This window comes from Erythrolamprus reginae, chromosome 3 (genome assembly GCF_031021105.1).
Source record: "Erythrolamprus reginae isolate rEryReg1 chromosome 3, rEryReg1.hap1, whole genome shotgun sequence".
NCBI lineage: Eukaryota > Metazoa > Chordata > Lepidosauria > Squamata > Dipsadidae > Erythrolamprus > Erythrolamprus reginae.
This window is the reverse complement of record NC_091952.1, coordinates 206,495,220-206,513,814: the sequence shown is the minus strand read 5'-3', so window position 1 is coordinate 206,513,814 and position 18,595 is coordinate 206,495,220. Positions and strand designations below refer to the sequence as shown.

The 18,595-nt window shown below is 43.7% G+C and overlaps 1 protein-coding gene across 2 annotated transcripts in view; it reads left to right on the top strand.

Annotated features, from left to right (window-relative positions):
• Window positions 1-18,595, top strand: part of TRAPPC8 (trafficking protein particle complex subunit 8) — a 91,560-nt gene that overhangs the window by 34,479 nt on the left and 38,486 nt on the right. For both annotated transcript variants that reach the window (XM_070747694.1, XM_070747693.1), the window contains 7 exons: window positions 3,533-3,683; window positions 5,170-5,270; window positions 6,089-6,194; window positions 10,762-10,893; window positions 15,312-15,536; window positions 15,992-16,100; window positions 18,264-18,458. In XM_070747694.1, coding sequence (XP_070603795.1) covers window positions 3,533-3,683; window positions 5,170-5,270; window positions 6,089-6,194; window positions 10,762-10,893; window positions 15,312-15,536; window positions 15,992-16,100; window positions 18,264-18,458 — 1,019 coding nt within the window. The remainder of the gene's footprint in view (window positions 1-3,532; window positions 3,684-5,169; window positions 5,271-6,088; window positions 6,195-10,761; window positions 10,894-15,311; window positions 15,537-15,991; window positions 16,101-18,263; window positions 18,459-18,595) is intronic.

Genomic DNA, 18,595 nt, shown 5'->3' with positions numbered 1-18,595 from the left:
TCTTTTCAATGATGCTGCCTGTCAGTTTCATTTGCAGCCATGTGGAATGATGGGGTGTCTTCACTTCGCTGGAACCCCTTTGTTAACCCAGTATAAGGATCCCCAGGGGCCTTCAGTGCCCATTCGTGGGTCCAAGAGTCTTGCTTAGGGAACGTTCCACTTACAGTTAGATGTGCAAAATAGTCAGGGAGGTCTGCCAAGGACTGGCTGCGAGACACGGGCCGGGAACTCCCAACTTCAGACCGGTCGACAGCTTGGTTTCTCAGAGATCTCCAATCAGAGTGGGGTGACCAAGTTGCCCCCTATTGGGCATCACTTTCTCTGGCCAGATACTCCTGGCCTCCTACGGTTCCGAGGAGAGACAGATCCTGAGGGGGAGTGGTTCCATAATACTATTCTACTGTGGCAGGCCAAAATCTCTAACTCCAAATTATGGCTTTGGCCAGACATTGCCATTGTTTTTGAAAGTCTTTTCTTCTGAGATCATGTTAGTGGCAAGTATCCACTCACTTTCCAATTGATAATTATAAAATTATGATCAGTTCTCCAAAACATTTAAATCTTGGACAAAATTCTGAACACAATTTAAGATTAAGTCCAGTGCTCTGTTGTTGTTGTTTTTGACTAGCTGTTCCAGGACATAAGCAGTTTGGTTTTTGCCATATCCAGAACATGCATTTTCTCAGACTTTTTGAAGGTGATTGAAATCACTAATGACTAATTTCCCTCTGTACTTATTGCCAATATGTACCATAATGACTGGCTCCTATCCAACACTATTTACCACACTATTTAAAAATGATGTGTTGTTCCCAGGAACCTCAATTTAATAACTGTGGTTAATTGAAAGTTTTCTCATTTATTTAGGGAGCATTGAAAGGAGGTAGGAAGCGGTTGCATGTGTGGTCAAAAGATATGGGCATATTGAATACATATATTTTTATATGCTAAAATTGGCTTGCTACTAATTAAAAGATAATCGAACAATTATCAATTCAAATTCTTTGCTTCTGCTTTGGATATACTCAAAATGTATATGCTACAACTAAATTGCATTTTGATTACTACAGATAGTCCTCGACCACAATTGAGCCTCACATTTTTGTTGCTAAAAGCAAGGCAGTTGTTAAGTGAATCATGTTGTTGTTAGGTGAATCTGGTTTCCCCCATGAACTTTGCCTGTCAGAAGCCAGCTGGGAAGGTCACAGTGGTGATCACATGATCCCAGGAGAGCATTGCCATCACATACAAGACAGTTGCCAAGTGGATAAATTTTGATCATGTGACCTTGCTGATGCTTCAATAGTCATGTGTGAAAAATGGTCATAAGTGACTTTTTTCCAGTAATGTTGTAATTTTGAATGGTCACTTAATGAATGATTTTATGTCAAGGACTACCTACTTGTGTTCTCTGAAAATAATATAAAATGTCTTATATTTTTTTGAATCCTGAAATAAGCGCTTGGCCTTATTGCCATGCACTCAAAAGCCCAATTGGGCTTTTTATCAGAAGATGCCTTATTTTGGGGGAAACAAGGTATTTATTTGACGCTAAAGAAAAGAAAAACACTGTTCTATATAGTTTTGTTGAAATTAGAATTGGTAAATATTTAATATGAATTAATTTCTTCTTAGTGAGTTGAGTCCAAAGCTTATGTTACACAAATGGATGACACAGTCACATGAATGGAATCACATGTTCTATTAATATAATTGTTCTCTTGTAGATGAAAACTTTGTTTCCAGGCACACCTGTTTTCTAACTGATTTGAAACTAAATAGAAGGGAAATCAAGCAGTTAGTGTTAACTACCGTGTTTCCCCGATAGTAAGACCATGTCTTACTTTCTTTTTACCCCCAAAAGCCCCACTATGTCTTACTTTCGGGGTATGTCTTACATTACCATCCCCGGAAGCGAGCCAGTTTATGCCCTGGAAACCAGCTACTCTTCCAGCCAAGGCACCTTTTGAGCGGCGTTGGGAAAAAAAAAACACACATCTTACGTCTCCCCTTCCCCCAACCCCGGCCTCTTTCACACAACCCGACCTCTTTCTTTCTCCTTCTCCGGCAGATCGAGCGCGCGAAGAGGCACCTCTCATCTTCCGCCGCTGCTGGCCGCCCGCCCTCTTTCGCCCAGCGCCGCTTGAAAGGACACCCCCCCTTGGCTTCTGCGATATGCCGGAGAGCCAGAGAAGGGGGCGTCCGGACCCCCCCACCCCCAGCAGAAGCCAAGGGAGGGGGGTCCTTTCAAGCGTCGCTGGGCGAAAGAGGGCGGGCGGCCAGCAGCAGAAGGCGAGAGGTGCCCCCTTCTCCGGCTCTCTGGCATATCAAAGAGTCACCTCTCACCTTCCGCCGCTGCTGGCCGCCCTCTTTCGCCCAGCGTCGCTTCGGAAGCCGCTGAACGCCGTCAGGGAGGTGCTTGGCGAGCGGAGAGGCGGTCACCAAGCGCCCCCCTGATGGCATTCGGCGGCTTCCGAAGCGACGCTGGGCGAAAGAGGGCGGCCAGCAGCGGCGGAAGGTGAGAGGTGCCTCTTCGCGCGCTCGATCTGCCGGAGAGCCGGAGAAGGAGTCACCTCTCGCCTTCTGCTGCTGGCCGCCCGCCCTTTCGCCCAACGCCGCTTGAAAGGACCCCCCCCCCCTTGGCTTCTGAGATATGCAGGAGAGCCGGAGAAGGGGGCGTCCGGACCTCCCCACCCTCAGCAGAAGCCAAGGGGGGGGTCCTTTCAAGCGGCGCTGGGCGAAAGAGGGTGGGCGGCCAGCAGCAGAAGGCGAGAGGTGCCCCCTTCTCCGGCTCTCCGGCATATCGAAGAGGCACCTCTCACCTTCCGCCGCTGCTGGCCGCCCTCTTTCGCCCAGCGTCGCTTCGGAAGCCGCCGAACGCCGTCAGGGGGGTGCTTGGCGAGCGGCGCTTGGCGAACGGAGAGGCGGTCGCCAAGCGCCCCCCTGACGGCGTTTGGTGGCTTCCGAAGCGACGCTAGGCGAAAGAGGGCGGCCAGCAGCGGCGGAAGGTGAGAGGTGCCTCTTCGCGCGCTCGATCTGCCGGAGAGCCGGAGAAGGAGGCACCTCTCGCCTTCTGCTGCTGGCTGCCCGCCCTCTTTCACCCAACGCCGCTTGAAAGGAACCCCCCCTTGGCTTCTGCTGGGGGTGGGGGGGTCCGGACGCCCCCTTCTCCGGCTCTCCGGCATATCGTACCGTGTTTCCCCGAAAGTAAGACATATGTCTTACTTTCGGGGTATGGCTTATTTTAGCCGACCCCCCTGAAACCCCCCATATGTCTTACAATCGGGGGGGGGTCTTACTATCGGGGAAACACGGTATGATATATACGGTAACTTCAGGAGGCCAATATAGCTTTCATTTAAAAATGTTATAGGTAGGCTAGAAATGGCTGTTACCGTTATTCCTTTTCTTTGTATATATAGATATATTAAATTGGTAATTTGGATTAGCTGCGATTTGGTTTGAAGCTTGTATGAATATGGTATGACATTTTTGTTTATAAATTGGCATTTTTATTTGTTTCTATGTTCAGATACTCTCCTGAAGCACCAGAGCTCCAAATCAGGAAAATGGCAGATTTGTGTTTTTTGGTACAGCACTATGAACTGGCATATAGTTGCTATCATACAGCAAAGAAAGACTTTTTGAATGATCAAGCAATGCTATATGCAGCAGGAGCATTGGTTGGTGCCTTAACGTATTTGCAAAAAATTATGTTTGTGTCGCTTTGCACAAAAAAATCTTACTATTGCCTATATACCATCTTATATGTTCAGATGTTTCTCTTATGTAGCTTACAACAGTGTAAGCTCTTCTTAATTCTTAGGATTAAGCTAATTGAAATCTCGAAGCATCAGAAATTGTTACCAATGCATATGATTTAAATAAGAGAGGAGACAATTTTTAGAAAATACTGTACATCTATAACTATTAGAGTTGGTAAGGCAATTTGAAACATTGTGTCCATTCTACAGAATCAATACTAGAATCGTGTTAACTGCCTATTAAAGCAAATAGGCTGACAAATAGAAAAGTTAATGCCTATTCATTAATTGCTTCCATTTATTCAATTAGCACTTATTAGTTCCCCTAAAAACTTATTAGTTGTAGGGTCATTAGGCACTGTCATATGATTTGACACTAGAAAATTAAATGTAGGATTATAAAAGGAAAGAGGAATGTGTTTTTGAGATATCGCTGCTACAGTAGCCTCAGCTGGTTGTGACAGTTATTGGAAACTTAGTACAGCAATAGCAATAGCACTTAAGACTTATATACTGCTTCACATAGCCTTCTCTAAACTGTTTAGAGTCAGCATTTTGCTCCCAACAATCTGGCTTCTCATTTTACTGGCATTGGAAGGATGGAAGGCTGAGTCAACCAGTAATAAATAAAGCTACATGAAGTTACAGAATCTATAACTTTATCAGACTTCAGGTTAACATTTAAAATGTAAACATATTTCGACAAGGATTAAAGGTTAAACTTTTCAGATACATAGTATAACAAAATATGTTTGTGTTACGGGGGGGGGGTGTTCTGAAAAGAACAAAAAGAGAGTATATTGCTTTATCTGTTAAAATATTTCAAACAAAAACAAATTAATGCATCCTCTGTTATTGATATGAATGACATTGGCATTAGCCCAATTATATTGTTGTGTAGTATCACCTGTTGCTTATCTGTCATTTTTTATAAATATAATATTTGACATTAGATAAGTATTATTTACATTTTTCATGTAATGCCAAAGATTATGTATATGTATATTTCAAAATGCATATAAATCTAGGTCTCATGCAGATACAGAAGACATTCATAGCATGGGAACAGGATACTTCTATTGCTCTTTTTTTTTCTTCCTAGATTGTAACTTTAATATGACTGTTGCCAGCTCAGCTTAAAATAAATGGGCGTTAACTGTTTTCAGTCAGAGCTGTCAAAATTATTTAAAAAGTAAAATGGATGTCCTAAGATTTTGTGGATATTGTTTTGATTTTGACATTGACTCCATTGTGAATTACAATACAATATGCTTGGAAACCCACATTTATTATACTATAAAAGATTGTTGACTTATGTTTGCATATGTGAATACTTGTGCCCAAATAATTTTTTCAGGTTACAGAATTGTGGTAAAATTATTTAATGACCACTTTTGCTTTATAGGAAATGGCAGCAGTGTCGGCTTTTCTTCAGCCAGGAGCACCAAGGCCATATCCTGCTCATTACATGGAGACGGCAGTTCAGACCTATAGAGATATCTGCAAGTATGTGGTTACTTTTGGTTCTTAAACCATTCTTATTAAACATTTTTCATTACAGTGTTCCCTCGATTTTCGCGGGTTTAAACTTTGCGAAAAGTCTATACCACGGTTTTTCAAAAAATATTAAGTAAAAAATACTTTGCGTTTTTTCCCCTATACCATGGTTTTTCCTGCCCAATGACATCATATATCATCACCAAACCTTCGTCCACCTTTAATAAATATTTTTTTTAATAAACTTTAATAAAGAAACTTGGTGAGTAATAATCTAAATGGTTGCTAAGGGAATGGGAAATTGCAATTTAGGGGTTTAAAGTGTTAAGGGAAGGCTTGTGATACTGTTCATAGCCAAAAATAGTGTATTTACTTCCGCATTTCTACTTCGCGGAAATTCAACTTTCGCTGGTGGTCTTGGAACGCATCCCCCGTGGAAATTGAGGGAACACTGTATTCCATAATGATGCATGCATAATTAGTGAAATATCAACAATAAAAACTGTAAAATTATTTTCTTTAAATGGAATCAAATTTCCTATTGCCTTCCTGAAGGCAAAGGCAAATTCTTATTTTAAATAACTACACTGTTGTACAACAGTTGATAAGTGTTATCATTATTTTACTAGGTTAAATCCTTAGTATTATATATGGCAAGAGTATTATTACAGTGTTTAGAATTGTTCACTATTTCATAATGAAAATTGGAGAAAATAAAATACTTTTATTGTTTATGTTTAATTAAAATATTCACCGCGTAGTTTCTATAAGAGTACAATACATGGGATATTAAATTATATCCAAATAATTTATTTTGTGTTTCCTAGGAATATGTTACTGGCAGAGAGATGTGTTCTCCTTAGTGCTGAAATACTGAAAAGCCAAGCCAAATATTCAGAGGCAGCTGCTCTCCTTATTCGTTTAACCAGTGAGGTAGATAAGGTTTTAATTGCTTTGGTTTTGTATGTTGCAAATAAAGGGGAGGGGGGGGGGGATTTTAAAAATTTGCATTTCTTAAGTAGATGGAACACTATCTAAAGGAAAGATTTGTAAGATTAAAATAATATCTTTCCTGTGTGTAATTGCATGTACATTGTATTACATTTATTTGTTTATAGGAAAATTATTCATCTCTGTTATGGCTAGCAAATTAATCCTTTATTTCATACTGGCAACAGTCTAACAGAGTTCACTGAAAGAGTTATAATAATTTATAGTACTGCTCCGTACTGAAAGAGCGGGTCCAGCAGTCACGTGGGTTGCTCGCTGTCCAATCCGCATAGGACCGAGCCTTGTCTTTAAAAAGATTGCTGGATCCGCCCCTTCCCCAGAATTTGCTCGGTCCTCCTACCGGCAGGACGCGTGGTGGCTCAGCTCCTCTCAAAAACACCTTCCCTCTTCGTTCTCTCTCTCTCTCTCTCTCTCTCTCTCTCTCTCTCTCAATTCAACAGATAGGTAAAATCGTTTACAATTGCCTTTTCTTCTTCGAAGCTTTGACTTCACGCCAGCTCTACTGGACTCTGCGCCAAAAGAGAGAAGCCGCGGCATGGCTAAAGCCGTGAATTTCGCAATCGCCCTGCTCGCGCTTCTGCCGGATTGCATTTACAAGTAAATCTACTCGGCTAGGAGATTATCATTGTGGCCCTTTTTTTCCTCCGGTGGTGTGGGACACATAACAAGCTCTCTTGTTAGTCTCTTGGACTTTTGTCTTGTCTCCATTCAAACTATTGGAACGTTTTTCTTTGGCGCGAAGGCCCTCAGTGCCCAGTAATTTCGGCACTTGCAGCTCACCCACGATCAAGCTGTTTGGTGCCATAAAGTCCACCGCGTGGCCTGGAGTAGGTTGTGAGACCCTCAGGCTATTACTCCCTGGCTAGGCCTAAAAATCAGTGTGCCTTGGTTTGTTTTCTTTTACATAGTGAGGCCTGGCCCATCTGTACTCATTGGCACGAACTTTGGATTTGTCCAGATTGCCTTTGAGCTGCAGACGCTCCTGGGCCTAGGAGCTTCGGCCTCCTTCCTCTTGGAAATTTTGCTTATTCACAGTAGCTTCTTCTCCTTTGGCTCAAGCCTTGTTCCTGTAATTTGTTCAGGCCATGGCTTCCTCTATTCCCAAGAGAGGCACTTCTTCTAAAGGTCCCCTGGACAGTAGGCCTACCGGTGATGAAATTGAAACCATCCCCCAGGACTCCTCCTCCTCTTCACTTGTAGCTCCCCCCATGGCTAGGGCCACTAGAGCTGAAAAGAGGCGGGACCAAGCTCTTCAAAAAATTCATGAGCTGTCAGCTAAACATTTTAGAATTCAGGCCCAAGTGCACGTTAGCCCTCCTGATCCTCCAGAGGCTTCTGGCCTGCCTCCCTCAGGTGTCCCTGTGCTTTCCCTGGATGAGACAAACCTAAACAGACCCTAACCTAACTTATGGGCTTAGGTCCAGGTGAGCCAGATATCATGATGGAAGATCCCTCCAAGCCAGGTCCAACCCAGGCCTTTAGGGTATCTCCTTTATTACCTGCTCCTATTACTAACCTTTCTCCAGAGCTCCAAACTACGTATTCTGCTCTCGGCTATCAATGCGCCCTCTCAGCCTCATCCCCCCCCACGTGCCCCTAGGCCCGTGATTCCTCCTCAACCTACAGAGTCCCAGTCCAAGAACCAGACTGATTCCTCACAAGATGAGAATGAAGAAGACGAGGATGCAGAAGACAGTGATGACCCTTTCCAAGGCCTGTCAGAGGATGAGGAATCCGAAAACAAGATTCCCTCTCCTGCCACCATTTTCCCCTTTCAACTGTTCAAGTCCCTTCTATTCAAGGCAAGAGCAGCCACAGGCCTTGCTGGTCAGGACAAACCTGCTGACTCTCCTACTGCTACTCAAGAAGAGAATCTTCCATTCTTCATGCAGGAGCAAGAGGATACTGAGGTCATCCGCATGCCTAAGCTGTTCAAGGATGCTCTGCTTAAACAGTAGGACCACCCAACTTTGGGATCTAACCCCACCTCTAAAGACAAGAAATTATATAAGGTTTCTCCATCTTATGAAGGTCTTCTTGTTTTTCCCAGAGCAGATGAATCGGTGAAAATCCTACACTCTGCAGTAGCAGAGTGTAGGATCTACAAACATACCTGGTCTAAATTTCACCAGTGGTGTACGCAGGAAGGTCTCTCCCCCCTGTGCATTCCCATTCACAGAATCATATCCTCCCTCATGAAAGATTTTCATCAAGGCCTCTCAGTCAACACCATTCGGCGTAATCTAGTAGCCTTATCTTCGGTCTTGGCAGGACCCCGCAGACAAGCACTTCGTTTCTTCCCTGAGATACAAGAATTACTAAGAGGCATCTCAAACCTCAGGCCTCCTACTGTACATAGTTATCCGTCCTGGGACCTACCTTGGGTTCTGCATTACTCAAGCTCCATACAAACCCTTAATGTCATTGTCCTTCAAGTACCTATCTTACAAGGTAGCCTTTCTCGTGCCAATTACGTCTGCCCAACGCATCTCAGAACTGGCGGCCCTTTCCATCCGTCAAGACTTATGCCAGTTTCATACGGACAAAATAGTCCTCCGTCTGGACCCCACCTTTCTGCCAAAGGTCAGCTCCCTGTTCCACAGATCCCAAGACATTGTATTGCCCTCCTTCTGTTCCAACCAGAACCATCATCTTTCCATCAGATGGCACACACTAGAGCTCTGCGGATTTACATCCAATGAACTAGACCTTTTCGTAGGTCCAAAGCCTTATTTGTCAACTGTATTAGGCCATTTGATTCGAGGGACAATCTTGAAAGCATACGAGTCAGCTTCCCTCAGCATACCAAGAGATATCATGGCACACACAAGCATATGGTTTGTATGAGACGTATGGTTGTTTTTTATATTAAGGCTTTTAAATTGTTTTTAACTATTGGATTTGTATTGTTCTGTTGTTGTGAGCCACCCCGAGTCTTCGGAGAGGAGCGGCATACAAATCTAATAAATAAATAAATAAATAAATAAATAAATACATACATACATACATACATACATACATACATACATACATACCACAAGAAATGCAACCACGTCAGCCGCATGGGCAACTTAGGCTCCTATGGAAGAAGTCTGCAAAGCGGCCACTTGAGCCTCACCAAATTCCTTCATAAGGCATTATAAAATTGACTCTTACGCTCTTACGCTTCAGCGGATGCTGCCTTTGGCAGAAGAGTCCTCCAATCCGTTATCTCTCATGATAGCCAACTAATCCCTCCCTAGGGACACATCTGTTGGGTATGTCCCATGTGACTGCTGGACCCGCTCTTTCATTACGGAGAATAGGCATTGATTGCTTACCTGAACGCCTATTCTCATACGCTGAGCGGGTACAGCAGTCACTTCCCTCCCTAGGTTTCTTTCTAACTATGGTTATACCTTTTAACCTGTTTTTCCTAATTAAGAGAGTAGAGCATCATTTGAGCCACCACTTTTTCGAGCCTAAGTGTACGGATTCGCGAATTCTGGGGAAGGGGCACATCCAGCAATCTTTTTAAAGACAAGGCTCGGTCCTATGCGGATTGGACAGCGTGGAGCCCACATGACTGCTGTACCCGCTCAGCGTACGAGAAGAGGCGTTCAGGTAAGTAATCAACGCCTAATTCATGCAATTTTTATCTGAAAAAAGAAAACATGTTCAAATAAACAGACAATAGATGCCATATAGATGCTGAAAATTTGAAACTTCACATTTTATGCCTTTTAAAATCATGCATGTTCAGATAGTAGCAGAGTAAAAAAAAATCTGCCTAGAAATCATAAGCTAATTAAAAGGAAAAATAATGAATATAAGTGTTTCGATACAGGGCATTTAAATTGTTTAGAAACATTTTGAAATCATTTAATTGATATCTCAGTTATATATTACGTATAGTTTTAAATCAGATGTTAATGAGGATTTCAAAATTATAGTCAGAGTTAGATTTGTAATATTCAGTTTTTCCCAGTCTTCATTTTCTTTTTGTTTAATTGAAATATTTTAAAGCTTACCTTCTTGTTTTTAAATTTTTCTGTGGAAAAAAAATTGCAGCAGAGCGCTTGGATGGGCACGGTGAGTGTTAGAAATGTGAGCTGGAGTTGCTGGAAGATTAGATAGTGTATTAAATATATTGAAACATATTCTGCTAAATTATTACTGGGTAACAATAAAGTAATTCATTGTTATTGATGCACATTTTATTTATTTTATTTTATCAAGCGTGTGTATGAATACAAACAAAGTATAAACATTAAAGTGCATATATAAAAGTGCAAGCATGGTTTTGAGTATATGATATTTTACGAAATACATGGGGACTTTAGGACAGGGACGGTAGACAAGTTATTTATTTATTCAGTGTTTGTTATTATGTATAAACAGACACTGTTTTACTGCAATAGCAATATAATGGGGGTTTGCATAGCTTTGGTCTTCAGAACTAGTGTTAAAAATAGTTGCCAGTTGTCTCATTATTCACTCTTTCTAATAGGATTCAGATCTTCGAAGTGCACTGCTGCTGGAACAAGCTGCACATTGTTTTATAAACATGAAAAATCCTATGGTTAGAAAATTTGCCTTTCATATGATACTGGCTGGACATAGATATAGTAAAGCAGGACAGGTAAGTTTGGCAGATAACAAAAGAAATTATCACAATTTGATTGATTTGTTTCAATTTTTGTTAAACAAGTTAATGTTATACATTATTGCCTGTCTGTTTTTGTGAGGGAGGAACAAAACGACCCACGGATTGCAAGGAAAAATTCATCCCAGCCCCTATTCTGGCATGTCTCTAATTTATATAATTCAAATCAGTCTGAAATATTAGCTAAATATAGATAATCATAGCAAAACTTTATAGCATACCAAGTTCTAAAGTCCTTAAAGGTTTTAGACGAGTCAAACCAGAAAAAAAGAGAATGAAGTTCGACAAATCTTTGAAGAGAGAATTATATAAGTGATTCATAGCAGAGAATTAATTCTGTATCATTTTCACAAGCTGATAATGGAAGGACTTAAATTAATATATTGGCATAATATTTTGAAATTCTTCTTTATATAACTCTTGTAAAACTTGGAATGTCATATTCTCCCTCATAGTGGATATAGCATCTAGGAATGGGTTAAATCCATCTGCTCTCTGATTGGACTGAGTCTGTCAAAGCTGTTTAGGTACCGCCCTTGGTTGCTATGCTTGGCAGCTTTATCACTCAGTTGTTCAACGAGGATGGTTGTGCCACTCCATTCCTCCTAAATTGGTTGCTGTATCCACTGTGAGGTTTTTCTACTTTTTATTATTATTGCTATTCTTCTTAGATTAGCTTGACCTCAGTTACAGCAGAGACAGTTGCTAACATTAGAATTTCCATTGCAGCCGAACTGCGGCTCGAGCTGCCTCACAGCTTTATAGTGAGGAAAAAAACTTTGAATTGCTGCTTGCTTAGTTGAGTGATCCAAAAGCAGCAACCTGTGGGCAAGGCTTTCTCAGTGCCGAGGATCACGGCTCTGATCCAGACTGACTACTGGCTGGCAAGGGGTCCCTTTGATCCCAGCTATTTTTCAGAGATCATCCAAGGGCTTGGAAACGCCCTCTTCATCTTCCAGATCTTCCAAATTTATCAACAACTACATCATGGGGTGTTAGATAAGATATGACAAAACTGTGGCCAGGAGGTCACACTCCTACAACTACATCCCCAGAGGTAGATGAGAGTGTTCTGGCTCCAGTGGCTGGGCCCTCAGGCAGCGGGGCCTCAACTCTTGATTCTGTTATCCCCAGCTCTAATTGTTAACTTTGGGGGCCCTGTGCAAGTTTCCTTCCCCTCACTGAGATTGCCCCGCCTCCTCTACGCCAGAGGTGCACTGAACTGCAGGCCACCTTCACCTCTGCGGCTGCTGGCCTCAGGCCCCAGGAGGACCCCAGACTGGTTGCATGAAAATGATTGTGGCAACTATATACAGTGATCCCCCGCTCTTTGCGAGGGTTCCGTTCCAGGACCCCCCGCAACGAGCGGGTTTTCGCGAAGTAGCGCTGCGGAAGTAAAAACACCATCTGCGCATGTGCAGAGGGTGTTTTTACTTCCGCAGCGCTAGCGAGGAGCCTAAGATTGGGGGCGGCGCGGGTGTTTTAAAACATCCCCGCCGACATGAGGGGCTTGCTAGCACACCCCCAAACCCGGGTTGGGGGTTCGGGGGTGTGCTAGCGAGCCTCCCATGTCGGCGGGGATGTTTTAAAACACCCGCGCGACTTTCCAATGAGTCCCGAAGACAAACGCGTTGTCTTCGGGACTCATTGGAAAGTCGCGCGGGTGTTTTAAAACATCCCCGCCGACATGGGAGGCTCGCTAGCACACCCCCGAGCCCCCAACCCGGGTTTGGGGGGTGCTAGGAAGCTCCCATTGTTGGCGGAGACCTTTTAAAACACTCGCGCGGCTTCCAAACCGAGTCCTGAAGCCGCGCGAGTGTTTTAAAAGGTCTCCGCCAACAATGGGAGCTTCCTAGCACCCCGCAAACCCGGGTTGGGGGCTCGGGGGGGGTGCTAGGAAGCTCCCATTGTTGGCGGAGACCTTTTAAAACACTCGCGCGGCTTCCAAACCGAGCGGCTTCCAGGACTCGGTTTGGAAGCCGCGCGAGTGTTTTAAAAGGTCTCCGCCAACAATGGGAGCTTCCTAGCACCCCCCCCGAGCCCCCAACCCGGGTTTGGGGGGTGCTAGGAAGCTCCCATTGTTGGCGGAGACCTTTTAAAACACTCGCGCGGCTTCAGGACTCGGTTTGGAAGCCGCGCGAGTGTTTTAAAAGGTCTCCGCCAACAATGGGAGCTTCCTAGCACCCCCCAAACCCGGGTTGGGGGCTCGGGGGTGTGCTAGCGAGCCTCCCATGTCGGCGGGAATGTTTTAAAACACCCGCGCGACTTTCCAATGAGTCCCGAAGACAACGCGTTTGTCTTCGGGACTCATTGGAAAGTCGCGCGGGTGTTTTAAAAGCGCTTGGCTTTAAAAGCGCTTGGCTTCAGGACTCGGTTTGGAAGCCGCGCGAGTGTTTTAAAAGGTCTCCGCCAACAATGGGAGCTTCCTAGCACCCCCCAAACCCGGGTTGGGGGCTCGGGGGGGGTGCTAGGAAGCTCCCCATGATGGCGGAGACCTGTTAAAACACTCGCGCGGCTTCCAAACCGAGTCCTGAAGCCAAGCGCAGAAGTTCGCCTTTGGCGCTTGGCTTCAGGACTCGGTTTGGAAGCCGCGCGAGTGTTTTAAAAGGTCTCCGCCAACAATGGGAGCTTCCTAGCACCCCCCAAACCCGGGTTGGGGGCTCGGGGGGGTGCTAGGAAGCTCCCATTGTTGGCGGAGACCTTTTAAAACACTCGCGCGGCTTCCAAACCGAGTCCTGGAAGCCGCGCGAGTGTTTTAAAAGGTCTCCGCCAACAATGGGAGCTTCCTAGCACCCCCCAAACCCGGGTTGGGGGCTCGGGGGGGGGTGCTAGGAAGCTCCCATTGTTGGCGGAGACCTTTTAAAACACTCGCGCGGCTTCCAAACCGAGTCCTGAAGCCGCGCGAGTGTTTTAAAAGGTCTCCGCCAACAATGGGAGCTTCCTAGCACCCCCCAAACCCGGGTTGGGGGCTCGGGGGGGGTGCTAGGAAGCTCCCATTGTTGGCGGAGACCTTTTAAAACACTCGCGCGGCTTCCAAACCGAGTCCTGAAGCCAAGCGCAGAAGTTCGCCTTTGGCGCTTGGCTTCAGGACTCGGTTTGGAAGCCGCGCGAGTGTTTTAAAAGGTCTCCGCCAACAATGGGAGCTTCCTAGCACCCCCCAAACCCGGGTTGGGGGCTCGGGGGGGTGTGCTAGGAAGCTCCCATTGTTGGCGGAGACCTTTTAAAACACTCGCGCGGCTTCCAAACCGAGTCCTGGAAGCCGCGCGAGTGTTTTAAAAGGTCTCCGCCAACAATGGGAGCTTCCTAGCACCCCCCAAACCCGGGTTGGGGGCTCGGGGGGGGGGTGCTAGGAAGCTCCCATTGTTGGCGGAGACCTTTTAAAACACTCGCGCGGCTTCCAAACCGAGTCCTGAAGCCAAGCGCAGAAGTTCGCCTTTGGCGCTTGGCTTCATGACTCGGTTTGGAAGCCGCGCGAGTGTTTTAACAGGTCTCCGCCATCATGGGGAGCTTCCTAGCACCCCCCCCGAGCCCCCAACCCGGGTTTGGGGGGTGCTAGGAAGCTCCCATTGTTGGCGGAGACCTTTTAAAACACTCGCGCGGCTTCCAAACCGAGTCCTGAAGCCAAGCGCCAAAGGCGAACTTCTGCGCTTGGCTTCAGGACTCAGTTTGGAAGCCGCGCGAGTGTTTTAACAGGTCTCCGCCATCATGGGGAGCTTCCTAGCACCCCCCCCAGCCCTCAACCCGGGTTTGGGGGGTGCTAGGAAGCCCCCCATGCCGGCGGGAAGACCCAGGGAACGTTCCTTCGGCCGCCCAGCAGCTGATCTGCCGGAACGCAAACTCCACCATCTACGCATGCGTGCAGATGGTGTTACTTCCGGGTTGAAAACTCGCGATATAGCCGTTTCGCAATGATCGGGGTCGCGATACCCGGGGGATCACTGTATATATGAGGTACTCCACACAAATGCTATGTCTCAGGAAAAAGAGCACAAAAATATATTGCATGCCTAGACATATTTCAAGAAATGTATAAATAGATATGTACATATTTAAATGTTTTTAGTAGAAATTTAGATTTGTTGTAAACTGTTTTTTTCCCCACTTTGTTGTGAGCCGCCCCGAGTCTGCGGAGAGGGGCGGCATACAAATCTAAATAAACATAAACATAAACATAAACATAAACAAACATTTCCATGTAGACATTAAGAAAAAGAATAATGATCTGAAGACTAAACAAAATGGGCTTCAAATAATGAGAAATCAAGTGAAACTGAACTTTGCAGATTTGTTTCTTCACTAAAGATTCTTCATTAAAATACCTTTTGGGGTTTTTAAAATAATATGCTTTCAATTTATGACATGCATAATTCTTTTTACATTTTAAATGCTTACAGAAAAAACATGCTCTACGATGCTACTGTCAAGCAATGCAAGTTTATAAAGGAAAAGGGTGGTCCCTTGCTGAAGACCATATCAATTTCACAATTGGCCGCCAGTCTTTTACCCTTCGGCAACTTGATAATGCTATAGCAGCCTTCAGGCATATTTTAATCAATGATAGCAAGCAAACTGCTGTTCAGCAAGGAGCCTTCCTCCGAGAATATCTTTATGTTTATAAGGTAAGTCACCAGTTTTGCTCTCAGTAGAATCTTAATTTGAGAGCTTGCCATTAAAATATTTTGCACTAAGATTTGAGGTTTTGCCTTTTTAGTTAAAATAAGTAAATTCCATTTGGAACACATTTTTGTTGCTTTGAGGACTTACTGAGAATATTAGATTTTATTCTAGTTCAAGATATTCGATGCCTTTAAAAAATGGAAGTTGGAATCTCCTCTCTAGTTATGACAGAATACAATCCTATATTGTCCCTCAGTCAAATTAATTTCTGTAGAGCAACTAAAATGTAATACATAAAATAGACAAATACAGTTAATAATATCCCCAATTATGTTGCGACCTGACAACTTTTCATCAAGAGATGGATTAGATACCCAGTATTATTATTTTTTTATTCAAAAGATGCACAGCTTTTACTTGCTAAGCGTGGATGACGTTTCTTTTTTTGTTTTTACAGAATATAAGTCAGTTGTCACCTGATGGTCCTTTGCCACAACTTCCTTTACCCTATATTAACAATTCTGAAACACGTGTATTCTTCGGACATGACAGACGGCCAGCAGAAGGTCATTGTCCTTTTTTTCAGTTGTACGAATCTTAAGTTTTTATGTAAAAGACTGTAAAATTAATGTTTCAGAGAGAATAAAATAAAATATACTTTATGTGGTACATCTTGCAGTTTGGGATCATTATTTTTTAATATCCACCATATAAAATTCCTGCAAATAGAGGATTAGGAAACTATGAGCCTAGGAATGGCTCTTAACCACCACTTTTCTCTGCTGTGTATTTTTCTAAATTTTCATTTTTTATATATAATGTGGATGTCATTAACATTTAATGTTATTTCCACTGTGGGCTGAAAGAGTGCAATTCCCTTTACTTTTTCAGAACATGACTTCTAATTTTGCAGGATACAGTGATCCCTCGATTTTCGCGATCTCGATCTTCGCGAAACGCTATATCGCGATTTTTCCCCACCCGATGACGTCACTCTCTTCCTTTCTCATCTTTCTTTCTCTCTCTCTTTCTCTCTCTTGCTTCTTCCTCTCTCACACTCTTTCCCTCCCTCTCTCATCTCTTTCTTTCCTTCTCTCTCTTTCTCTATCTCTCCCCCTCTTGCTCTCGGGCGGCGGGCGGGTGGGCGAGCAGCGGGCGGGCGAGCAGCGAGGAGCCGAAGATCGGGGTTTCCCCTTTGCGTGGGTGGTGGGGAAGACCCAGGGAAGGTTTCTTCGGCCGCCCAGCAGCTGATCTGCTCGGCAGCGCCACAGCAGTGAGGAGCCGAAGATCGGGGTTTCCCCTTTGCGTGGGCGGTGGGGAAACCCCGATCTTCGGCTCCTCGCTGCTGCGGCGCTGCCGAGCAGATCAGCTGCTGGGCGGCCGAAGAAACCTTCCCTGGGTCTTCCCCGCCGCCCACGCAAAGGGGAAACCCCGATCTTCGGCTCCTCGCTGCTGCGGCGCTGCCGAGCAGATCAGCTGCTGGGCGGCTGAAGAAACCTTCCCTGGGTCTTCCCCGCTGCCCACGCAAACTCCACCATCTGCGCATGCGCGGCCATGGAAAAAGGGCGCGCATGCGCAGATGGTGTTTTTACTTCCGCACCACTATATCGCGAAAAATCGAGTATCGCGAGGGGTCTTGGAACGTAACCCTCGCGGTACTCGAGGGATCACTGTATATAGCTCAAGTTATATTTTGTATCATAGAATATTTATTTTTGGATGTGCTCCAGCTAAATCAAACAAATTTAAAATTTAAAAGGAGGTAGGTACCCTTTTAACTGGCATATAAATGGCGAGAAATATGATGGTGATAAAATTCATGTCAAAGGGAGGAGCATGAGCAGAATTTTTCTTCTTTTTCACTCCTGTTTTGAGAAAATTCAGAGTTCTGTTTTGTAGTTGCTATTGCTTTTTTTAGGTGGGGGGAAACCAAATTTGTATACAGTAATCCCTCGCTACTTCGCGGTTCATCTTTTGCAGATTCGCTACTTCACGAGTTTTCAAAAGGAGCTTTAATCCATTAAATACATTGAAAATTTTAAATCCATCAAAAATTCATAAAATTCTTCTACAGTACTATTGTGCTCTATTAAAGAAACTGGTAGGATATCACATGTAGTTCCAGCTGAGAAACATTATAGAATGACTGTTTAATGCAATGGGTGGGTTTTAAAAGTCCAAATACTCATTAAATACATAAAAAAATATATTTCCTCTACTTCACGGAAATTCGTTTTTCACGGGTGGTCTTGGAACGCATACCCCGTGAAAAACGAGGGATTACTGTAATAATATTGGAGATATAATATGCTCATTTTAATTCTTGTTTTATGAAAAAAAAAGTAAAGTAATGTTCCTATGGTCATGAGCTTTCTCCCAAATTTTAGCACTACAGTCGGGGGGGGGGCTCCAATATCTATTAAAAGAAAAAGATGCTAAGATCAGCATGCAAATGACTTAGCCTCTTTATTAGCTGTTTATTTTTTAAAACTCCAGGCTTTTTCATTATCTCCTTAGATTCCCTGTTCACGTAGTTGTTTTATTTCCTGTACTAGTCAGTGACTTGAATTATGGACTTCTGCTTCTTTCCTGATAATAATACATTAAAAGATATAAAATAGGAATAATATGTCCTTTTTTAAAAAAAGCACATCATATGGAAAAAACAACAGGTAAATTATGACATAAAAATAAAACTTTTTAATTTTTATTTCAATACTGACATCTAGGTGAAAAACAGGCAGCAACACATATAAGCCTTGATCAGGAATATGTTTCAGAATTTTCACAACAATGGAAAGAACTTGAAGAGCAAGTTGTGTCTACAGTTAACAGAGGCACACCACTTCCTAATTTCCAGGCAACACAGTATTGTTTGAACAGATATACGGATAATTCTAGATTTCCACTTGCTGTAGTAGAAGGTAAATGAAGATGTATAGATAAGGGATATATGATATAACATTATTTTAATAATGGCAATTTTAATTTAAACTTTACAAATGGTTTATTAAAATCATATTTAAACACTTTCTAAAAATATGTATACTTTTTCCTTTTA